This window comes from Rutilus rutilus, assembly GCF_951802725.1.
Source record: "Rutilus rutilus genome assembly, chromosome: 23".
NCBI classification, from domain to species: Eukaryota; Metazoa; Chordata; class Actinopteri; order Cypriniformes; family Leuciscidae; genus Rutilus; species Rutilus rutilus.
In genome coordinates, this window is record NC_140233.1 from 13,286,850 (window position 1) to 13,312,840 (window position 25,991).

Here is a 25,991-nt window from a genome sequence, read left to right on the forward strand (position 1 = left end):
TTTATCCTGTTAAAGATACATTAATAAGATTTAAAATAAACATTAGAAGAATCTTGTGTCTTTTGCCAATCAAATAGGGAGACTATTTTTCATTGATTTTATCACTGTATGTACACAAAAAAAAATTGGTCTGCTTTGGAAGAATATATAATCACAAAATTTTATGTACACATCAGAATCAATATTTATGATGTCATGTTATACTTTGATTTATGTGGTTTGTCCAAAATTTTAATTTTTGTTATTCAACTGTTTATTATCTTCGGAAAATACCATATTCACAAATGTAAATGGTCTAATTCACAACCTTGCTTTAATGTATTTCATCTGGACTTTAAATCATATTACAAAACAATAGAAAACATGCAAAATATGAAGGCTACAAGAACATTTCATCTCCCGAAGGAACTGCATAATTTTTAGTTTTCCACTTCTATATATTAATTAATATGTTATTATCCTCTGGTCTGTACACACTGTACATTTCATTTTTTGTTGTGCAGGTTGCACAGTATTTGTAGTGTTCTCTGTACCTATTGTCCTGTGTATTGTTCATAATAAAGTTCGTAAATGAAATCATTTAAAGTTATTCCCTGGATAATTTATTTGGTTTATTTGTGTTATTTTTTGTTTATTTACTTTGATGCTACTATTATTTTAACAGTAGTATACTGTAATATAATTATGTTATTTTGTAAGTGTTCTTGTTCTGTAATAAAAAAGGGAAAAGGAGAAAATAATTCAAAAGAACAGAAAAGATTTGGACAGCAGAGCATCAAAGGCAGATACATTGACAGACATACAATTTAACTTTAATTATGTGTCAATTTTACAATAGCCATGCCATTCCAAATCACACACTGTTGACCTACAGTACTATTATTTACAGTTATTGAATTATTTACAGAGTAGTAGTTACTCAGGCCATAAAACTTTTAGCTGCTTAGAACGTACTAAACATATTAAACATTCTGCAACAGCAATATAATACAATAAAATAAACAGATTCAGCATTTAACACAATTTGCACAAGTAAAATTAAATAAATACTAAAAATAAATAGCTCTAAAGTATTTTATTCTATTTTACATGTGACTGTCCAACAAGCATCACTAACTTCCCAGCGTTTGCTGTATACTTATACATCAATGAAAACAAGTCATCAGAGAAGGTTTATATAAAAAAGGCAGTTTTCATTTTCAAACCTTCTGCCTATCTGCTCTTGGTTCTGAAAAGCTGTTAACCGTTTGATTTGATTTTGTTAATGGCAGCAAAATCTTTCAACATTGTAAATGCATAAAAAAAAAAAAAACTTTTAGGCCTACATCTAGATATCATAAAAAATGCTTGTACTTCACACTTTGAAATGATCACATCTATTATCTTCAGCACAGCAGACAGATGTTGCACAGAGAAACTAACCAACCTGATAAGAATAACAACAGTTCCAAAAGATGCATTTTATTACATTCAGAGAAAATGTCTTACAGTGTAATTGTGCATATATTAATCATCTTTAGTTTAGACTTCGAGTGTTTCAAACAGTCCACACTGCTAAAACCAGTACATTTATAAGTGAACTGTCAGGACACCGGGATATACTTTATATATACACCGGGACGTCTGGTCACCTTACAGAAATGCTACAAAATGCAAAAAATAAATAAATATGAATATGAACTCGTATAGCAATGAGCACTGCTGATTATACTGTTTTAAAAGGTATGTACAGTGCTTGACAGTGATCAGGGTTTATTAAGGCACTTAAGTATTGGATAGCAGGAGCAAACGATGGTAAACCTGAATATTTCCGTTCTATTTTATTAAATGTAACTAATGTATGTTATTTATTATGATGAAAATAATTGTATTAGACAACCTTTCTGTACAGTATTTTAGAAATGACATCCAACAAAAGCTGTAAGCATCCGGATGCCCCAGGTAGATATATAAAATAATTTATATTCTGCTTATTATTATATCCATTAGTATATATTCTGAAAGAGAAAACTTCCTGATGAGAAGACAGTTTTGTGCATTCCAGATGTTCACTTGCGTGACCGTACCTGACCTCACGACCCGTTCCAGAGGTGAAACACTGAGCACAACGGTGTCCTGCAAATGATGGCTTATTTATTTGCCGCTGGATTACCTCTGTGCAATTTTGTTTCCTCCTCTGCTGGGCCCTCTTCAGCAAATTCATTCCCTTCTCCAGTGCCGGTGGGGGTCGCGGGGATTTGAATTGAGCTGTCTGACATCTGAGACAGTGTGTCTGCGTCTTGCTCCGACTGCGGTTCATGAACTGGTGAGTTGGGCGTCGCAGAAGAAGAGATGGAGCGCTACATGGGAAAAGTGTGAAATATGTTTGATAAATACATATTTAATATACACTCACCTAAAGGATTATTAGGAACACCATACTAATACTGTGTTTGACCCCCTTTCGCCTTCAGAACTGCCTTAATTCTACGTGGCATTGATTCAACAAGGTGCTGAAAGCATTCTTTAGAAATGTTGGCCCATATTGATAGGATAGCATCTTGCAGTTGATGGAGATTTGTGGGATGCACATCCAGGGCACGAAGCTCCCGTTCCACCACATCCCAAAGATGCTCTATTGGGTTAAGATCTGGTGACTGTGGGGGCCATTTTAGTACAGTGAACTCATTGTCATGTTCAAGAAACCAATTTGAAATGATTCGAGCTTTGTGACATGGTGCATTATCCTGCTGGAAGTAGCCATCAGAGGATGGGTACATGGTGGTCATAAAGGGATGGACATGGTCAGAAACAATGCTCAGGTAGGCCGTGGCATTTAAACGATGCCCAATTGGCACTAAGGGGCCTAAAGTGTGCCAAGAAAACATCCCCCACACCATTACACCACCACCACCAGCCTGCACAGTGGTAACAAGGCATGATGGATCCATGTTCTCATTCTGTTTACGCCAAATTCTGTCTCAACAGAAATCGAGACTCATCAGACCAGGCAACATTTTTCCAGTCTTCAACTGTCCAATTTTGGTGAGCTCGTGCAAATTGTAGCCTCTTTTTCCTATTTGTAGTGGAGATGAGTGGTACCCGGTGGGGTCTTCTGCTGTTGTAGCCCATCCGCCTCAAGGTTGTGCGTGTTGTGGCTTCACAAATGCTTTGCTGCATACCTCGGTTGTAACGAGTGGTTATTTCAGTCAAAGTTGCTCTTCTATCAGCTTGAATCAGTCGGCCCATTCTCCTCTGACCTCTAGCATCAACAAGGCATTTTCGCCCACAGGACTGCCGCATACTGGATGTTTTTCCCTTTTCACACCATTCTTTGTAAACCCTAGAAATGGTTGTGTGTGAAAATCCCAGTAACTGAGCAGATTGTGAAATACTCAGACCGGCCCGTCTGGCACCAACAACCATGCCACGCTCAAAATTGCTTAAATCACCTTTCTTTCCCATTCTGACATTCAGTTTGGAGTTCAGGAGATTGTCTTGACCAGGACCACACCCCTAAATGCATTGAAGCAACTGCCATGTGATTGGTTGATTAGATAATTGCATTAATGAGAAATTGAACAGGTGTTCCTAATAATCCTTTAGGTGAGTGTATATATATCTTTTTAAAGATCGATCAGCATAGACTTACATTAAACTAATTCAATTCAAGGTACGTACCTGCAAGGAGACACTTGATCTGTTGGTCCTGTCCTTCAGTTTAGACCATGTTCCTTTCATTCCTGATTTCACCGTCATCTCCAGTGCTGCTTTTAACAGTTTGGGCGTCTCTGCACGAGGAGGAATAATCGGGATGGGCTCCTTCTCTTCCTCTTTCTTCTCAGCAGGCTTTTTATCCTTCATCAACATTTTCCTAAAGGGCAGATAGCAGGTTACACCTTATTTAAACAAAAGCTTAGTGACCTAGTGAAATATCGTTGAATCATCATAGTGGAAAATGAAAGTAAAAAGGGGAAATATTTATCATTGATGATTTTCCTTTCAGCAGTTGCACTCACTTTGCTTTCTTACGGAGCAGTTTCTGGGATTCCGGATAGTGCACAATGATATCATTGAGGTCCTTTTTGGTCAGGATGAGTAGGTTAGCAAAACCACGCGCTACAACGTTAGCTGTCCGTCGGTTTACTCCGCCTACAGCAAGCAAGCTTTATTTGGGGAAACGGACAGAAACTAAGATCAAATTTGACAATAAGGGATTTAAGACTATGTACAGTATACCAACTAAATTAGATGCAGCCGCCCTCACCTGACCTCTCCAAACACCGCTCCTGCTTTTAGGGTCACAAACACAGTCTTTCCATCGGGACCACCAACTACCTGGACTTCCCCTGCCTTTATGATGTACATCTCACGGCCCACTTCATCCTGTAACATGAGAGGTTGACATTATAAACACATTTCAGATTTACACTCCTTTGGTACAATGACTTGCCTTCACAAACACAAGTACGTATAAAAGTCTGTTATGTAGGCTAAACATCTTCTTTGTGTTTCTTGCCTTCTTGCAGACATAGTCTCCTGGAAGATACACCACTGATCTGAGCCTCTTCAACATGTCAAAGATCATCTGTCTATCGCAGCCCTGAGAAAGACACAATGAAAAAAGTCAAGGCAGGTTAAAGATCTGTTCTGGGCTCCCTCCAGTTTTAAAAATATATATATAAAAAAATCGAAATCTGCAGACTGGCTCTGACTTTTGGTAACTAGCATTGTCTTCTGGAGATTGCAAATCAGGGCAAAAATGTAAACAAAAGTTGTGTTGTGTATTCCAGCCATAGCACTTGCCTGAAAGAGTGGCACTTTGCTGATAATGGAGTAGCTGACATCCACTGCTATATCCAGCCTCATCTTATCAGGAAGTTGATCTAGTAGCTCTTGTTCATCTGTGTGAAACCACAAAAGTTTAATTTTTATCATATGATAATGGATGGCCAGAGGGATTATGGATGAATGTCTGTAATGTATTTTGACGTTGATGTCTGTCTTACCCAGCATGCCTTGGGACTGCCACGTGTAGCTGTACCAGGTTTTCACTCTGTTCTGCACGTCTTTAGGTATGCGGTAGGAGGCCATGTATTTAACTGTGTTATCCACACAGGCACGATAGTTTGTCTGAGCCGCCGTGGCTGCGCCCACAACATCCCTCATCTGACACAAGACAAGCCTCAATCAATGATATTAAACACTAAAGAAAACCAGTCTTTTGATCCCTTTCACACCGTGATAATGGCCTTACCTGACCAATCATGATGGAGAACACAAACACTCCAATAAAGTAATTGATGAGCTGAAACACAATCTCAAAAAGTGTTGTGGGTCCTGGCAGGCCGCCAATAGTCAGCAGAGTCTTCACAGCAAAGTAGTAGCAGCGAATGTAACTGAAAAGGTCACGAAGCAAACGTAAATAGTAATTATTTAACTTTGAAAATATTATGAAAAAATAAATAAAGGTGTCATTTCATGAAAAAAATAATATCATTGAGTTTCCTTTCAGAAATGTTGTGATTATGACATCACATTCATAAACGTGAATATTATGAACATGTTCCTGCCCACATTCACATATTAACGCCTATCCAGCAGGTTGGCCTACTATGATAAACAACAATATTATGTTGATGCATCAATCCTATTCAGTCATAACAGAGGTAATTTACATATTCATTTCTTAAAGGTACAGGAGCAAAAACAATCATATTAATACGGTTCATCATAGAGAATGTGGAAAATGACCATGTAAAACTGTTTTTGGTGCAGCAACCTGGACTAATATTGTAAGTGGAATGGAAGAATATATTAACACATGCACACATTTTAATGAATGTAAAAAAAATAGAAACCTTTTTGAAGCTAAGAAAGTGGGACTTTGACTATAATGTGAAAAATCAATAGTAAGTTGATGTAAATTAAAACTGATAACAAAATTGATTCACATACCTATTACCCGTCCCATCATAGGCCCAATCTGAGAAACCCAGACCTTCATATGAAGAGCCCCAGTAGTATAAACAGGCATTGCAGTGGACCGCATAAAGCAGGTAGGTGGTGGTTCGAATGACTCTAATAAACGAAATAAGAGATATAAACCAAGATAAACACTCCAAATAAAATGTCAAACACATGCCCAATACAAAGGTTTTTAGAAACTAACAGCTAACCTGTAAACATAAGCGTTGGTCAGGATAGCTTCCAGACGCTTGTTGAACTCAAAGAAAGACATGAACTGCACAAAGGAAAGACACATTAAAGAATGAACAGTTCATCATGGACTGATCTTCCTAAAGCCCAGTTAAACGGTGAGAGTAGCAGCTTGCCTTCAGGATCCTGGGTAAGCGGAGAAGTGGATTAATCCCTGTTTTGAAGTAGAGAAGCTCTAGAGGAAGTAGACTGAAAACATCCAGCTGCAACACAGGAAATGAGACCCTTAGGAGCCGTTCACACAGAACGCATTGTTAATGTGCTAGACAGACGTCTTCAACCGTTGCGCTCACGTCTCGTGTCTTTTGCAGCATCTCGTGCATCACACGACATTCTTAAAACACGGTGTTCAAGTTAAAAGTACAACTTTTAAAAAAACGTAACAGCAAAAGCGCATTCAGCGTGAACCACCCCTTAGAATACAGAATGTGTCCAGTACCTCAGGGCATAAACATGAAACGATAAGTGGCATAAATGTCTCATTACCTTGAATCGTACAGCTTTGATGTAATTATCTCTCATTTCTTTCTTCCCGCTCTAAAAACAAATAGTTTGCAAAACACCGGGTGAAAAAAAGCATTTACTTTACTTTACATATTCTAATATTTTGCCTGACTATATTTACCACGATGTCCCCATGCTGCACAAACTGAAGTCGGGGTTGAAAGGCCAGGACGTCCAGAATATAGACGGCATCACATAAGTAGTCAATCAACAGCCACACATGGATGTTATCCGGTGTTTGATAAGGAAACGCCCAACGCACAGGAATCATCCACGCGCTCCAGTTAAACGCCAAAGACACGCAAAACAGCCAAAGTACGTAGATCAGATCTACAGAGAACATAGAGCAATGTGAGATTTCATCGTTTCAAATGCTGAATACTGAATGTATTAACTTAAAGTAAACTAAATAGTATGACTCATTAAGTTCAATTCAATTAATTAAACCATCAATGTGCACCAAAATTTAAATCATGCAAAAAAATGTAATTTATAAACCCGATGCCTAGTTGCCAAATGCTATTAAAGTTTTAAAAAGAGGGAGGAATGTGAAGCTTAGGAAAAGGGTGTGAGAACAGAACAAAGAATGAAGGAAAATCAGTAACTGATCGGATTTATGTGCAAGTATGGAATGTCAAGACAGCTAAAATGTAGACAGCTGTAGGCAAGTCTAAATGAGTCCACAGGATTACAATGAAGAGAGGAGAGAAGGAGTGCTCACTAGTGAAGGGGTCGATGCTGGTTGGAAAACGGTACTGCAGAAGCCGAGCAATCCTGGACTGAGGTTTCATTTTACAGCACAGGAGCTTCGTTTTCTCCTCTTCTTTCTCGGCGGGGGCCTCGGGCACCTCCTGCTCTGTTTTCTGCTCTGCCGGAGGTTCAGGAGGAGGAGCTGGAGCTTGCTTAGCAGGGGCTGTTCATAAAAGACCATATTATTTGCTACGTAGACTTAGATATTTGGCCACTGAAGTCACTTAAAAAGTATGAATTTAATTTCATTTATTACATTAAAAATCGAATTAAGTAACATCTGCAAACAAATGATGCTACAGCATCCAATTACTTTTAACCCCCGCATTAACTAGGAACTTAGTTTATTAACTAACCTTTGACGACCAGTGTTCAAATTCTGTACTTTTTGTCTTGATAAAGATCAGTATATATTAGGGCTGCACGATAATGGTTAAACTAATAATCCCGATTGTTAGTTCTCATTTGAGATATTTCTGTCAGCAGAATTATCGCACTTTCACATAAGCACAAAACAGAAAATCAACTCTGCATTTGTTATTTTTCTCACTTACATTCACACACTCTCTACATCAATAACTTTTAAAACCTTAAAAACGTCAATTGAAACTTTTTTTGTGAGGATAAATAACCAGCGAGCCAATATCGCAGATTTCATTAAAAGAAGCAGAAATCGTAATCACAATTAAAATACGATTGATTGTGCAGCCCTAGTATATCTATTGTCTTGTCAACACATTCCTCTGAATGAAAAGTGTGCTTCTGCTGCTGTTCTTTAAAATAAATGCCATTGGCGTGTTATTTTGGACTTAACTCACAGCCAGGTGGTGTCTCATCGTCTGAATTGTCTGGATCAATCAGTTTCTCTTTGACCCGCTCTGTTCTCTCTTTGAACAGCTTGACCAGCTCCTGTAATCTGTCGTTTACTACGGTACTAGTCTGGCTGGCAGAAGAGGATGGCCGTTGATTAAGCCTTAAGACAGAACATAATTAGTCAATTTAAATAATTCGATAATTACTGCAACAACAAACAACAAAAAACCCACCAAAGCAATCACGTATTTGTATACATTGTGGCTAGGTTTCCCAAAGCACATTATAGAACATGCATAATTTGCAACCAAACTATATCCATGATGTGTTTTTTTATTATATCAATATATCAATATTTAATTTTTGTGCATTCATTTTAATTTAGTTTATTTGTTACCCGTCATCTGCACTCGAGATGCTAGTCTGGCTTGGCCAGGCCCGGACTGAGGTTTCTAACTCCTCCTCTTCCTCATCATCTTGTGAGTAAAGTCTCTTGCTGTAAGAGAAAGTTAAGAACAAGTTATGATAGACCTTTACAGGACTGGAATTATAAAATAAAGGGCAAAAGTTTTAAACAAATGACATTTGCATATGATAAGTAAGGAAATGATGAGTAGTCTTCACAAACTCAAATACGCACACAAATGTACAGAATGAAGTGGGGAATATGGAGTAGATTGAGATGAGTCCTGAAATAGACTTATTTAAAGAATCTTACATCTTGGTCCAAATTGTCTGTGGTTTTCTGTCTCTGCATACACCGTTTGCATCCAGAGAAATAAGTGTGTGTATGTACGTAAGTAAGTGTGTGTGTGTGCAGACAACAAAACAGAAAAGAAACAAAACATGAAATGTATATTTGGATATCAATAGGGCTTTTCACAGTTGAACTTGTGAACTCAATGATATTGTCAACCATGTTTCACATTTTATGCTGAGGGTTTATAGATTTTCACATTGTACATTTTAAACCCTGAATTAACATTCTAATTTGCATATTTATGAGATCAATAGCATTAGCTGCTTTTCCACCATCAGGCTGAATGGTGCTAAGAATGGTAAGGAACGGTTCCAGTTATATTTCCACTTCAGCTTGGTTCGGCACAGTTCTACATAGGGTACAAGAACTCTAGGGTATGCATACAATGCATGTGACAAATTTCATCAGCATAGTGATGATCGAAGCCAGATTTTTCTAACTACGCAGTGTCTGTACGCTCAGCTGGCACATGCACCTTCAATTTTTTTTTACTTTGTTTGTCCACAAGATCATAACACTACCCAGGGACATTGTTTCACAGTCGAAAAAGAAACTGATGAGACGGAACAACAAACTCCTGGAGACATAACAACAATAGATGCACACATTGGCAAGCGCTTGTGTCTCGAGTCCAAAGACATTTTTATCTGCCAAAACTTCTGGAGAGATATAGCGCAGACACGGGACAATGATGAAACTTTCTACTGTCCATGGGTTGAGCACCTGTGTTCGCTCGCACGCGCTATCAAATGAAGTATACTTTGAAAGGATATATGTTCCGCTGTATTCATATTAGGGCTGCACGATATTGGAAAAAAATTACATTGCGATATTTTTTTTCCCAACGATATATATCGCGATATTGCAAGCCATCAATCCAGGCTAAAGTCAATAATTACCATCCCATGTTATTAATAATTTCACTAATAAGCAAGCTTCATTACAAGTAAAAAAAAGGCCACTAAATATTTTATTCCAGAAACATATTTCTCTCAGAATTCGGTGAACGTTCTTCACAGGACCTAACGTTCTTCAGGTTCTAGGACCCGAAAATTTTTGTTTTCTGTGCTGATTCAGTGACGCGTTCATGTAAACGGCACCTATAACCAGCAAAAGTAATGATTAATAATATGTAAAATATTGCGATGTGACATTTTAATTGTTTATTAATAAACAAGTGTTTTCTGTAAAGATTAAGTTGACAATACTGACTCGCGATCTTCGCAGCAGTGATCGGGAGAAATGCACTTTTCATACAGATTAGGCTATTATTTTTTTTTTTTTAATGGTTCTGTTTAAAAGTAGAGATTTCTGTAGATAATAGTAATATTTCTATTTTATTATTATTATTATTATTATTATTAGGTGTGTGAGGCGAGTAGGCTACCTTTTATGCTGAGTTGCGGTTCATGGATGATAGCTTATAATCTCCAGTTCAGGCTGCTATAGGCTATTTAATATGTATTTATTAAATCCAGGAAATTGGATAATGAAATACTGATTAAAATTAAGATACAATTAATACGAAACGAAATTCGTTTTAAAGAAAGGCTTTGTGCTTTCTGTTTGAGGTATCTGTGAAAGTTTTAAAGCAGTCTTTTACTGCCGCTTTCATAACGGTCGCGTCCTTAATAACTGTTTTTTCCTCATAAATGCGAACACGAAAAATAAACGACTTAAAAAAAAAAAAACATCCACAACTTTATAACACTCCAGCAAAGTAGCCTACCTCTTTTTGGTCAACATCCTCCTTTTTGTAGACGAAATAGGCTAGTCCCAAATAGCTGATTTTGACTTTTTTGCGGCGGACCCTCTTCGTAGCGCATTTTTAGCTATAGGATTGCCAGTGAATGTTGGCTGTGAGCGGTGAGCTGCGGCACAGCGAACCAATCACTGTGCAGGCACGCGGAACGCGTATGTCACCCCAGCAAAAAGCCATGCAACAAGCTCGTGTTTACTGTGTGCTAGGCTACTAACGTTACCCTTCACATCGCATGTTCCGGCGATGTGACTATCGCTCATTCGCACATCGCGATGTCGATGTTAAAACAGAATATCGTTCAGCCCTAATTCATATACACTAGCGTTCGAGTCAAAACTGAAGTATACTTTGGGCTTTATGCTAGCTCAGGTCAAGTGCAGTGCAAAAAAACATTTACTCTTTAGGTGCAGTCACATTTACCATTGTTCAGCGAATTTTCACAGGCAAATCCAGTCCACTCTATAAGAATCCGCGCGATCGTGAATTTTGCGTGAAGGCAAAAGATTTCAAGTTCAAGTTGGTCACATGAATTCGCTGACTTGATTTCAAAGTGACTTCTGTGTGAGCTTTGCTTCATACATTGCTAGGCAAAATTTTGCATAAAATCGCATCTTTTCTACATTCAATGTGATTAATGAAAACAAGGCAGATTTACCTGGTTCGATTGGCTTTACGGATGCCAGGCACAGTAAGGGTCTTGAGGTTGGGATCCTGTGGGTTTATTATAGGGGGTATAGGGCGAGATCTCCCTCGGTCAGAATCAACATCTTCCACATTCACGGCTGGGTGCACACTCAGTCTGGAGCTCGCTGAAGACATAAAAGATTATACATAAAAGAAACCTTGACATTGACACTTTCAGTAGCGTCCTCTTCAAGACTTACCTAGAGGTAACCGGGCCTTAGAGTTTGAGGTCAATGATTGGTACATGAAGAGGTCACTTTGGTCACTACAGGCACTCAAAATCTAATGTTCTCTAAGTCACACTTGGCAGCAAGGCATAGTACAGCAAAGCATAGCACAGACTAATCTAACAGAAAAAGGCGACAATGTGGATCACCTGAGGGTCTAGCAGAGGTGGGGTCATCCTCAATGTGGAAGGCAGGGTTGGAGACGCCTGACAACTGCCTGGAAGGGGTGATGGGTGGAAGACGGGGGTAAGAGGGCACATTGGGCAGGTCTAGGATGGAGCATGGGGAAGAGGGCGAAGGGGTACGGGGGGAATGAAGCGGGGACTGGCGGACAAGGCGGTCCAACTCCAGATCCCTACTCTTCAGCGGTTGCTCCTTGGGCATCCTGTTCCGGCTTAAGTTTGTTGAGACGGCTCTGAATGTTAGTGTAGCACTGCTGGGCACACTGTGGAATGTTGCTTATCTTTTGTGGAATGCTGGATATTTTTTGTGGAATGCTGGAGAGTTGTTGTGGAATGTTGGAGATCTGTTGAGGAAGGATGGAAAACCGTGGAATGCTGGTGAACCTTTGTGGAAAGTTGGACAACTTTTGCGGGAGGTTTGATATTTGTTGCGGAATGTTGGACAGCTGTTGTGGGAGGCTGGATAACTGCACGGGGAAGCTGGGAAACTGAGGAGCACTAAAAAGCGTCTGGTTGGGGAATTGTGGGGTGATTTTGGAGAATCGCTGGGAAATTTGTTGGGGTAGCTGAGAGATTTGTTGCGGAAGCTGTGCCAGTTGAGGAGGGAGCGACGGCAGCTGCTGGGTGATCTGAGACAGAGCAGGGGGCAGATCGGGCATGGAAGGCACTTTGGGCAGGGTGACCTCAATGTCTATCAGGAACTGGTTGAAGTTGTTGAGGGCTTGTGATGCATATGGTATACGCATGAAACAGCTCTTCAGGGCATCACATCTGGAAGGGACTGTGGGGAGAGCAGCACATATTCAATTATATTGTATGTTGCATGATTTGTTTACAATTTTTGATGCTCAGTCGTACAGAATATTCTGAGAATAACGTCGGGAAATGCCAATTACATTGGCCCCGAAAAGTATTGCATTAGATAAATGATCAAACCAAATGGCGTTTGTCACAATATCACAAATATCACAAGCACATTATTATTTAAAAAATAGCAAAAGCACACTTTTTAATCATAATAAATTCACAAAAATAAATCTGTTAATTAACAAAATAAATAAATCTAGATATATACTAGAACTCAAGAGTAAGGATTTTTTCACTGGCCCAAAAAACTCAGAATTATGGAACTGTAACTTCTTTTATTTACATTTATAAATAAAATTTTTAAACAATTGTTATTTTAATTTAACATGAATTATTTAATATGTATTATTTAATTCTTAAAAAAATACTATTATTACTATACACCATTTTGTTTAACAAGTTTTAAGATTACTTTACAAGGAAATTTTGCATTAAATTAGCTGAAAATTATACTGTTATTATAATTAGGCCTATAAAGGAAACTCAGAGACGGCAATTAATTAATAATCACTTTTGCTGGAAAACATACTAGTTTACATTACACTTTCTGGTTGTCAAACGTAAGTATTCATTAATGTAAACTACAATGCAATGATATTAATCCATTTGGCTTAAAGGGTTAGTTCATCCAAAAAAGAAAATTCTGTCATAAATTACTCACCCTCAAGTTGTTCCAAACCTACAATTTATTTGTTGATCTTGAAGATCTTTTTAATGTAATCTGAGAGCTTTCTGTCCCTCCATTGACAGCCTTTGCAACTACCACTTTCAATTTGTAAGTGTCAAATAATTTTCTCACGGTAAATTATGATTTTTGCACTTCATAAAATTGAGGTTAAACCACTGGAGTCACATGGATTACTTTTATGATGTCTTTACTATCTTTCTGGTGCTTGAAAGTGGTAGCTGCGTAAGCTGTCAATGGAGGGAAAGAAACCTCTTAGATTTCATCAAAAAGATCTTCATTTGTGTTCAGAAGATGAACGAATGTTTGAAACGACATGAGAGTGAGTAATTAATGACAGAATTTTAATTTTTGGGTGAATCACTTTAAGTGTCAAAATACTTTTTTTTAGAGCCACTGTATGTAAATTACTACATCTGAGTAATAAAAATGTAAAGGAAATATATGTCATTTGGGATGCCATTCTGTGGCTTTTTACCATGTTAGCATCAAGGTGTTTGCGTGATCTATTTCCGAATGACTGAGATAAACACTCACCACTACTTTCCTCTTCAGTAAATGTACTCTCCACCTACATAAAGCAAAATTACAGAATTTTGAGACATTTATTTCAAACACTGTAACACAGAGAAGAAAAAAGCAGCACTAGTACAAAGGGAAAATATGATCACTGCAGTATGAGCACAGCGTACTTTATTCAGTGTAACTTCAGAGAGAGTTTTATGTACTTGGTGTAAACAATGGATAATAATACCTGTGAAAAGCCATTTACAATCTATTTAAAATGACATCTGTTATGTAACAGTCAGATATAAAGCCGGATGACCAACGTGATGATACTTTTAAAGTTTAAAGTTAGATGGACAGTAAAAATATATTACCGGTGAATCAGTTCGTGAAACGGAGGAGCTGGTAATGGACTGAGGTTGCTGAGTGATCGGGTCAGGTTCTTCTTCGGCTTCACTGGAGTCTCTGGGCTCCTCCTCCTCCTCCTCATGAAGCTCTTCAGGTTCAGGTTCAGGTTCAGGCTCTGGTTCCTCCTGAAGAGGTGAAGAGGACTTAAACTCCTCCACAGGGGTTTCAACTGTAAACGCAGTGTCTACAGCTTCTTCCTCCTGTCCTTCTGGAACAAACTCCTTAACTAAAGGTACTTGACACCTGTGGATACAAACAGCATGACGCAATTATCAGCTATTAACGTTACATAAACAACAGGCTAATCACATATGTAAGCAACTAACACATCTGTGTCAGCTATAAACAAATTCGCATAAGCACAATTTTCGCATGATGGAACAACACGAGGCGAGATCTGTTTTGTTTTCCAAAAAGCCTCCTTTAAATAGTATGGTCATTTATTTGAAACATTCACAAAATATTATAAACGAAAGCTGTAAGCTAGCTTCGAGCGTCATCGTCGTTTTATTATAATTAACTTACTTTGAAATCAGACCCGGTCTCTGAGCGCTTCAGGTGATGCAGTGTTCATATCCATCCATTTTTGTGTCGTTTGTTTATAAATGAACGTGATACAAATTCTATATGTTGACGCGATTAATTAGAACGAGATAAACGTTCATTCTGGAAGTAAAGAACCTGCGCCATCCATCACTGCGACGAGGCAGAAAACAAGCATCAGAGGCGGGATTAGTAACTATAACAACCGAAGAGAGGCCACCGCGCGCCTCTAATATGGGATGCAATGCAGTTGCTAGGAAATGCGTGTATTGTAATTATGTGTATTGTAATTATGTGTGTGGCCATATTAATATAAAACACAGATCTACAAATACGCAGAAGCTACTTTCAGTTCAATTTTGTATTGCAAACACTAATGTGAAAAGCAGTTATGGGTCAAACAACAATGAAAGCATGACAACAGTTGATAAAAACTATGATAACAAATTATTCTTCCCAGCTGAAAGAGAAATCCCAGCTTGTTCACCATGATGTTTATTATACTATTTTCAGAAGTCTTACTCTTCAATTTGACTCCGTAGGACTTCTATATCACTCTCCTCTTCCTGCAGCACTTGTAGTCTGTGACACAGAAACATTCAAGGTATTAGACGAGGCCTATGTTGACAAAATGTAGAATTTTAAGAATCGGTCATTTAAAGAACATACTTAATATTGGGACGTGTCCCTGACATACAATAGCCCTAAAAAGTCACACTTAAAAGTGCTTGAATTTCATTGCAGATGCCACTTGGCTTGATATTTTATCTATGTGTGTGTGTGTATGTGTGTGTGTGTGTATATATATATATATATATATATATATATATATATTAACAAACTGTTTGTCATACTCAAAAAGAGTATAGGTCTGATCGATTTCTTGTTATTGTGGATGAGTTTGCATGAATTACTCTTGATCATCATCTTCTGGCTCTTCCGCAATGGTCTGAATGCCGTGCCGGGCCTGTGTGAACTCCCTGACAGCCATCTCTGCTGTGTGCCGTGCCACTTCTTCTGCCATGCGGGCCATTGTTAGACGCTCCTGAATCAACCTGCACCAGAGAACAGCACCACGAGTAAAGCCTGTTTCTAAAGTTACTTCAATTATTCGATCATCATGCTGCCACTGTGCTTTTAGTCATTACCGTTCCTCCATGATCAACATGGCGGTGTCCTCCGCCTCTCTCCTGATGCTCTCGATCATGGGCGTCCATCGTGCAGTTTGGGTCTCTGCGTCCTCCAGCTCTATGTTTGCTTGCGAGAGTGGGAGAGATTGTTCCGGTGACCAAGGCGTCTGTGGATGTTGTGAATATGGAGGTGAGTTCGCTGCTGGACATGTTTCCTTTGCTTGAGCCTCATCTTCAGAGTCAACCTCCTCAAGAATGAGATCTGCAGGAACTGATCGAGCACTGCCTGCTGAGGACACAACCATGCTTGAGGACTGGTTTTACAACTTAAAAGGTCATCACATGATTCTGTGGGGGATGCTTTTCATTACTGTGCTGGGTTTTGTTCCTTTAAATTTAGTGTGATAAGGCATTTTTTAACAGAACAGCCTGGTTTGTTTTTCCTTTAGTTTTAACATTTCAAACATCAGGATACATTGGCATTTGAGTGCTTAGAAAATAGGAAACATCTGTAAGATTAAATAAGGCCCCCTATAAAAGGAGTTAAAATGTTCCCCTCAAATTTTTATTTATTTATTTTATTACTTATGGTTAATTACTTTGGTTGAGAGCAAAGTTATTTTGCATGCGTTTTCCATGGAATTTCATTTCACTTTAGCCAATAGAGACTGAACCCTTTACACATGTGTGCAGTCATGCATTTTCCTTTATTAATGCAATGTATTAATACAATATTAATAATTATTGACATGAAGTATATCAAATATGAATATACATTAAATACATAAAGATTAAATTACAATGAATAAAAACAAAGTGTGCAATACTGCTCAAAAGTTTGGGGTCAGTAAGATTAAAAAACTTTTATTTAGCAATGATGCATTAAAGTGATCAAAAGTGAAAATATTTATGTTACAAAAGATTTCACATTCAAATACATGCAGTTCCTTTGTATTCATAACTTTATATTCAATGAATTCTGAAAAACTATATCATGGTTTCCACAAAAATATTAATCAGCAGAATGTTTTCAACATTGACAATAATAAGAAATATATTAGAATGATTTCTGAAGGATCATGTGACACTAAAGACTGAATGGCTGTTGAAAAGGATTTTTTTTCCATCAAAGAAATCAATTAAAAATGTAAATATATTAAAATAGAAAACATTTATTTTTTTAAATTGTAACAGTATTTCACAATATTACTGTTTTTACAGTATTTGTTTATGAGCAGAAGAGACTTACCAACCCTAAACTTTAGTTTATGACTTAAAATCAGCCACAAATAGCTACATATACAAGTCAAGGCAATTAAATATTTTTTTAAATATTGGTTTCTCACGACTCTCACGATTTAAGTAATAATAATAAAAAAAAACATATACTAGTCAACTAATGAAACATACAGTAAAATGAATAATAATTACATCTCATGATGATTACAATTGTTTTAAGACATGTACAGTCAATCTAAACGTCAATTCAAAAAGATCACTGCAGCAACAACACACACCCATCTGAGAGATGCCAGCCATTCATACAGTACTTAGAGTCTAAAAACATCAGTCTTGGCTAGTTATACAGTACAGAGAATGTCAAGCATTACATTCAGTAGATTTTCATAGCTGCCTGGTCATTCAAAAGAGCTACAAAGCCACTATTTAAACGCATCTGTCTCCACTGTCCATTTGTCTGTGACTTTGCGTAATGCTGTTGCGTGCTCTCTCTCCTTTTGTTTAAGGGGTTCTCAGTGTCCTCCCCCCTGTAACAGAAGGAGAAGATGGACTGAGTTATGAGTTTGTCCTACACTTCAACAGAATCGCTCACCCTGAAGTCTTTCTACTTGTATTCTGATGTCTCACAGATTGGGTCATGTTGTTACGCATGCAATGATCTTTACGTGTTTTCATATTCTACTGAAACCACACTAGAGTTTCCAGGAAACAAACTGAGTGTGTTATGAAAAACAGCGTAAACAGTGTTGGAGGAACGTCTTACTCACCATTTTGCACAATCATCCCGTCCTCCTGGTGAAAAGAAAGAGAGTCAGTGTGGAGAAAGACCTATTAAAACCAAGGTAATAACGTCAAAGCATTGACCCTTACTTACCAAACATTCTTTGTTTTTAAGCACCGGCTGTGGCATTGAAAGTCCCAGGCCCTGAACAATCCAGCCCACCATACTGAAAACAAGAGAACGCATGGGACATCAAGTGGACATCTATGCCTGTAATCACTTGCAAAAGAACGAATCAAATTTGACATGACTCACCTGGGAGTTTTTAGATCAATTTCCGTCATGCTGGTTATTGACTCTGGAGGAGGTGAATAGACTGTTGAGAAATAGTGTTTTGTTTTTTTACCAAACATGAAGCTAAATAGTTACGGCCTTTAAAAATCTAGCTTTTTCCAGATCATACAGTTTGAACGATACCTTTGTTTGAGCATTGTGATGACCTCGGCGTTGAAGAATTGGAATTTGGGGGTCTGGTCACATGGTGCGGTATAGCATTCTGGAAGCTGCTCTTTATCCAGGTCATTACTCTGTACACACATTGAAATAAGCAATAATGTTTCTTAAAAGAACTTTTGCAAGGGGCTTAAAGTCACTGTGAAATCAAAATGGACAATTCTTATTTTTTGTGTGCCCATCATTATAATGTTTTTTTAATTTTTTATTTTTTTTAATTGATGTTCCCTCATAATCTTTAATCAAAATAACTTCCCCTCCCTCTTGCAACAACATCCCTTCTCTTCTCTGATGATGTGTTTACTGGCACGAGGGCGGAGCACAACCTGTCACTCACATGAGATCGACCAATAGCAAACCTCAACCATCCAATCAATTGACGATGGTCAAAATCAAATCCCGTCCTACATTTCTTCTTATTCGACAAGCAGTTTCACTCGCATATACGTCATAATAGGGAAGAAAAGAGCATCAGAGCTACCGTTGATACCCTACATGTGATTTTGAATGTAATAATGATGCTTGCCTTAGCAAAAAACTAAACAAACCTTAAGGCACCTAATACACCAATGTCACCATTTTCCCCTGTGTGCTTTACAGAATGACACTCACTTGGGAGGGAACTGAGCAGGGATTTCCGCCTCGGACACCTCGTCTTCTGACACCAGCTCTACTACTGGTATATGTGGCAAAGGCTCTTGATCTGGTGGAAGAGATACACAAGCATGAACTCACTGATACTAATTCAACCATAGAGCTTATTCATTTAACTCATGCTTTCGCTGTTTTCCATAATGCAAACTGTCTGATACACACCTGGGAGGTCCTTGGCTTCATAAACCTAAAGTAAATAGAAAAAAAAATTAAAACATTATTCATTTTTATTTTTTTATTTTTTTCAAATGTATCATATAAAGTTACTATTCATAACTCTAATTAATAACTATATATATCTAATAAAATATGCTTCAGACAAGTGAATAATCAAAGTTTCATTTGAGCTTTCCATTTCTAGAGATATATTATTAAATAGATTTTGTATACAAATGAATAATATACAATTGGATTAGGATTTTCTATTTACATTTTAAATATGTTCTCAATAACATTAAATTGAGAAACATAAATGAATCATTATTTTTGATACATTTTATCTAAGCTTTTAATTATGTGTCTACACTGTAAACATTTATATGATCAATAAGTTATGACAACATATTTTTACATTGCTTTAAGTTATACAAAAGTTAAAGACATTTTAATGTAATATAAGTTAAATATAAGTTGTACATCATCGATCTGAAGTAAATGGAAAAAGAAAATGAAACGTCTTGCACCTCTGTGACTTCTTCAGATTCTGGAGTCTCTCCATGTATGTATTTCTCATCAGGCTGTGGGACCACCTTTCCAATTCCCTGCGAGATCCAGGCAATACCTCTAGCCCTGGCAGACAGAGAGCACACACTGTATAGACACTTCATGCACAGTTGGATTCTTCACTGATGCTGTACTGATGTTGCTGATAAGAATATTGTTCATTGCCTTACCTGTCAGCAGAACCTTCCTCCTGCAGTGACTGAAAGATGGTTCAAAGAACAGTTCATTTCCAAAGAAAAGATTTGCTTTGAATGCACACCAATGCGCAATACCAAATGGTGTTAAATATCAATTATTTGAAATGAAATCAATACTTTAGCATCAGCGTTGGCTCTCGTAAGATGAGGACTCCCTGCAGGTTGTGGCAGCGCACTCGCAAAACCATTGGAAAGCCAGTTCAACATGCCATTCTGAACACTGAAACAGAAGCAGGTTTCAGGTTCATACATTCACAGAGTGTCTTATTTTATGGATAAGATCAGTCAAGACTCACCTTCCCTGTGAAGTTTGGGATGATTGGTCTTCCTCCCTGCCTGTTTTGTGTGAATTGAACTTATCTGCATGAGAAGAAGACAGAAAGAGGCTCATTGTGCATTAGTACACTATTTTGATTGATTGTATAGTACTGTAGTATCATATTTTACATTAAACCCAAAAAACACATTTTAATACATTTAAAGCGGTAAGGGTGCTGTAAATGTACCTTGATTTGATGTTTTCCCATTCTTCAGAGAAAATAAGATAAGATATAAGAGAATCAGAGATTTAATATATGAGAGGACATGGCTTATTTCATGGGTTTTTTTTTTTACGTGAAGGGGTTTGTGAGGTTAGAATTGCCCTTTTTGACATTTTTTAAGAGAAAGGGAAGACAAAAAATGATAGGGTAAAGAAGAGGCAATGGGATCATAAAATGTAGAGTGCCAGATTTGAACCTGCATTACCGACATGGTCAATACAATATGTCAGAACGTATGCGCTAACCGCACTGTTACTGTGAAATTCAGTCACAAATATTAGTGAGGTGTGTATTATGAGTGCAGGTTAATGGGCTTGGGTTTACCGTTGTGATTGGCTCGTCCCTCAGGTCGTCCTGTGTATCAGGAGGATGTGGCACGACCTTCACCACCCAGTTAAACATCCTGAGAGAGGGGGATAAAACTATTAAATCAATAAATATCTCTTAAACACATATACAGTGTCTGTAATAATGGAATAGACTATGGATTAATGGCATAAACTTCCATTCTTTGAATCAACATGGAGTAAGTATAGATCTTAACCTGAAACAAGTTACAGTTAATTATGTTTCATCCTCATCAAGCTTAACTTAAAACCCAGGAACCTTGCTGAGAGCTAATGCTTGCTTCATATGCTTCAGTCCATAATGTTCAAAGAGATTTATTTCTAGGACAAGGATTCATCTTTGGGGAAAGCCCAATGAAGTTCCTATTTATTCAAACCTACAGAGCATCTTTACAGGGAAACCCCACAGCCATTTTAGGAATAGAATGATGTCATGTTTGTCACATCCATTAGCAAACATAAGAGGTTTGATAAGCTTGTTAATGAACAATGAAAGTAGTTTTTCATGTGTCTACAGACTCGCTCTAAAATTCTCAGACAGATTTGGACACAGTTGTACCGCAACCAAGATATTTTGTAAGATTGTTCAGGCCCATTATGGCAGCCATTAAAACGATTAGCAGTCAGCAGTTGCACTGCAAGGGGTGACCAGGAAGTCAAGAAAATGTAGTTAATCACTTCCTTTATCTTCACTCTGTCCAACTAAATGGACTCGATCTGTCTTTTATCTACACAAATATTCTGCACAAAGCAAAATGAACAGTCCAATCAGGTTTAGCCTAGAAGACCAAGATGCTAACTATCGGTGAGCTTAGCATAGCATAGCATAGCATAGCATAGCTGATGTTTTACCATTATCTTATTTGAATGTACATTAAGCTTGCACGACTTATAATAAAAGATATACACGTTAACTTTGCTAATGCAATGTTAAGAATGTATTTGTATAACCTACTGTTCGAAAAATGAACAACAATAAGAAATGCTTCTTAAAACAGCAAATCAGCATATTAGAATGATTTCTTAAGGATCATGTGACACTGAAGACTGGAGTAATGATGCTGAGTGAAAATTCATAAAAATTCATGATTTGCCATCAGGAATAAATTACATTTAAAAATATATTAAAATAGAAAACATATATATATATTTTTTAATTGTACAAATATTTCACAATATTATTGCTTTTACTGTATCTTTGATCAAATACATGCAGCCTTGGTGAGCGTGCCTTGCATTGGTGCGCATAACTTGAAACTTCCAAAACACAGAAAAATCTTACAGACCCAAACATTGGAATGGTAGTCTAGAAATTAACATTGAGCAAAAATGAATAAATGTTGAAAACCTATTGTTTTGTTAGTTCGTGTTACTATTGTGCTAAAGTACAAGCCAAAATGGCAAAATATTTAGTATTTTTTTAAAGATAACAATTTTAATCATAAATCACTGGTCAGGAAATTAGCAAGAGTTGCATAATTTCTGAAGATAAAGTAACTTAGCATGGAATATCCTTGCCTACTTGCAGGCAGCTTTTTACAGGAAGAAGAGTCAGTGTTCTTCCACTCAGTGTTAATGGCTTCAAACATTAAAAGCTTAGCGTTTAGCCATTTTGGACTTGCCTGTTTTTTTTGTTTTTTTTTCTGGATATAGGCTAAAACCTTATCGGATATATAAAGTAAGTCCACTAGCTAAAACGTTTAGAAATAAATTTTTTCCTATGATAAAAAGGATTAATATATACAATTACTTGTCATAATCAGATCTAAATTACTGCTCCCTTCTAGATCTAGAGCAACATCAGCATACATAATTTGAGTGATTCTGGGGGGGGAAACAGGTATTATCAAAAATCAGTTTTCTTACCTGAATGCTCAGCAGTGATTGGGCATTCCGTAGGGATTGACACCATCCAGAGCGGACTTCAGCAGTCTGTGAGGATTAGGATTGAGGCAGGACTGGGCAAACGGGATTAAATCTTGAAGGACGGTGCTATACCCCACATAAGATTATACTTAAAAACAATGGTAGCTGTTAACCAGGTACAGTCAATGAGAAGACAATGCTGAAGTTGTAAGGTTTCGGTTAAGAATTTGTTTTATCTTGCTATCTTATCTTGTTGTTTTTTTATCATGTAAGTGTGCAAACCACAATCTTTCCCTTTGAAATGACAATAGATCTAAAACTTTTGTTTTGCACATAGTTTTGACTATGACAGAATTTCTAATTTTTTTATTATTTGTAAAACTTGATGTGAAGGTGTTCTGTGATTGTGCTTACTTTCCCAGTTAAAAAATGGCAAAACATTAAACCATAAGTTTTTATTAGCACACACTGCTAAAATATAATATCATCAGCCAATATCAAGAGTTTATTGAGTGGATACAAGTAAACTACATGATTTAGAAGGAGCTTTGAGTATCATAGTTAATTAGCTCTGTGTCAGTATAAGGGCTAACACAGTTTTAGATGGTATACACACTTAAGCATAGCCTGCGTCATCAGTTCTCCTCTCTGAGATTAAGCCTGTAGCTAAGCTACTAATAAAAGTATGCAACATACAGAGCACACGTTCTTCTCACACCCAACTGGTAAGATTTGGGTTTCATGTAATTAACTAATCAGAGCTGACAGCAAAAGAAATTAGCAGAAAGTAGCATCCAAAAAAGCTATTTCATGCTACATGCTAATTTTGTTAGCTTAAGATGCCTCTCTTTATCCTGCACCTGAACTAGTTGTTCCTGGTCCAATTAAGTGCTACACAAGTAACACAGTTTACTGTGATTCTTTGACTTTTGAGGGTGAGCGCATCTAACGTGTTGCTTTTTGAAGCCAATGCCATTGCTATGCCAGGTCTGAGCAGCTGAGCAGCAGATCCAATAATGAGATAAAGGCAGGATAAGCTCTGAACCAGTGAAGGGCCAATGCAACTGATCAAGGGCAGGCTATTGCCTTGCAAACACAAACCACAGCCGTTTTCAGGCAAACCATAAACTGATCTCAGGTAAATCCCTAAAGCATATCTCTTATCAGCACCCACAGGCCAGTGTCACCACCGTGTCCTCGAATGTGATTGGAAGAAATGTAGAAGATAGTTGAAGAGACATCTAATCCTTTAACAGGATACTGGTGGAGAGAGTGAAGCGAGGGGTCCTGTGAGTTTGTTTTGATAATTACAAAGAGAAATGAAGGGTGTAGCTTGTTTGGTCTGGTTGTTATAACTAATTGTGGTATTTATTTAAAGTAAATTATGAGTAAGATTAAGATAACCATAGATAGAGGAAAATACAGAATGTCTGAACTTAATGTGGTGATTATGCATTTGCCTCATTTGACAGGTTTGACGTCAAGAAAAAAAGAACCAAAATGGCTGCAGCCTCAACCGCTGATCCCGTTAGCCTCTGCTGGTAGATTATACAAAAATGTATAATACGTATAAAAAAGCTAGCGGACTAATTGGCAAGCGGTACGCTAAGCTAGTTCACTGAAAGGGTAGCTAGAGTAGCTGTTTATGACGCCTGATCAAACAAAAAAGTAAAAGTAATACATATACAAATGTATAATTGAACATTTGCAAAGGATATATAGGCTAAGCTAGCAGACTATTTGGCTTGCGGTATGCTAGTTCACGGAAAAGTTGCTAGGATAGCGTTTTTTAACACCTAATCAAACAAAATAGTAGAATTTATACAAATGTAACATTTGTGAAGGGTAACTGTTAAGCTAGCGGACTAATTGGTTAACGGCATGCTAAGATTGTTCAATTAAGGGGTTGCTTTGGAAGCCGTTTTAATGTCCGATCAAACAAAAATGTATAATTGAACTTTTGGGAAGGGTAACTGTTAAGCTAGCAGGCTAATTAGCTATCAGAATGCTAAACTGCCATCCTGAATAGTTAGCTAGCAAAATTTAAGCTAATAATAACAAGAAATGTTTGATTACACAATATATAGTTTTGGTTATATAGTATATTACAGAATATTCTATGTAAATGTAATTTAAAAGACTTTTGCCCAGGTTCACAGACGAGGCTTAAGACTAGTCCCAGACTAAAATGCATGTTTGAGCTGTTTTAACTGAAAGCAACTTGTACTGATATATCTTATAAGTCAGTGCCATTGTGTTGTCTCAAAATACACTAGTAATATTTTTTTCGAAGGCACGTTAATAAAAGCTACTTAAATGTCCTAATTTAACCAGACCTGTGAAACCAGACCATAATGGTCAAAATAACAGTTTATATGACACTTATATGACAGTTTTAAAAGTTTAAAAGTGTTATTGTACTAACACCTGTCGTGGAAATTTTAAACTGTATATTAAACTAACCATGTTTCTAACATCTAACCTTATTTAACATCTAACAATGGAACAGGATGTACTGTACGAAACCAATGGAAAACTTGTGTCTTTGACTGTACGTTTGTATGTAAAAATAACATAGATTTGGGAAATGAAACTAGACAGTCTGTTAGAATCTTGTGATTAACAGATGAAGTCATCACAAGATCAGAGTTTGCTTTACCTAGTAACAGAGGGGTTTGCATATGAAGAACCAATCAAATAGTGGGGAAATTATGTAATGCAGCCTGACTCCTCGAGGGCCACTTTCCTGCAGAGTTTAGCTCCAACCTTGATCAAACTCACCTGTATGTAGCTCTCTCGTAATCCTGAAGAGCTTAATTAGCTGGTTCAGGTGTGTTTGATTAGGGTTGGAGCTAAACTCTGCAGGAAAGTGGCCCTCGAGGACCAGGGTTGAGAACGCCTGCTCTATACTATAAAAACTGTTGTATATGTGTTTTACGGTGGGATGTCTCAATGGAATTTGTCTGAGATCCTCCGGCCTTGATTCTTCTTGGGAGAGTTTCTCTGAGAACTGCTCGAAGACTCTCCCGGCCGTTATTAAAGCATTTGGAGGACATTTGCTGATGTCTGTCTGTTAATTTCTGCTGCGCAGCAGGTCAGTTTAGGGAAGCAAGTAAGTTAGGGTAAGAGACTCGGCCAGTTGTCGACTGAAGACGCAAAGAGCTGGAGT

At 37.5% G+C, this 25,991-nt stretch overlaps 1 protein-coding gene across 1 annotated transcript; it reads right to left on the reverse strand.

The window, feature by feature from the left end:
• Positions 1-851: 851 nt before the first annotated feature.
• LOC311283373 (uncharacterized protein) lies at positions 852-25,521 on the reverse strand. Its single transcript, XM_084397726.1, is given in 37 exon segments — positions 852-2,339; positions 3,661-3,853; positions 3,999-4,145; positions 4,247-4,365; positions 4,499-4,582; positions 4,786-4,883; positions 4,989-5,148; positions 5,237-5,378; positions 5,938-6,060; positions 6,159-6,223; positions 6,315-6,401; positions 6,685-6,735; positions 6,824-7,032; positions 7,424-7,615; positions 8,271-8,425; positions 8,663-8,761; positions 11,443-11,596; positions 11,848-12,079; positions 12,081-12,661; positions 13,970-14,003; positions 14,314-14,590; positions 15,413-15,472; positions 15,805-15,945; positions 16,039-16,306; positions 18,027-18,051; positions 18,134-18,206; positions 18,296-18,356; positions 18,458-18,567; positions 19,106-19,196; positions 19,310-19,334; positions 19,831-19,936; positions 20,041-20,069; positions 20,185-20,287; positions 20,364-20,427; positions 20,574-20,595; positions 20,934-21,012; positions 22,823-25,521. Coding segments are annotated over 36 exon segments (4,668 nt in total). The 5' UTR covers position 21,012; positions 22,823-25,521; the 3' UTR covers positions 852-2,129.
• Between the last annotated feature and the right edge of the window lie 470 nt (positions 25,522-25,991).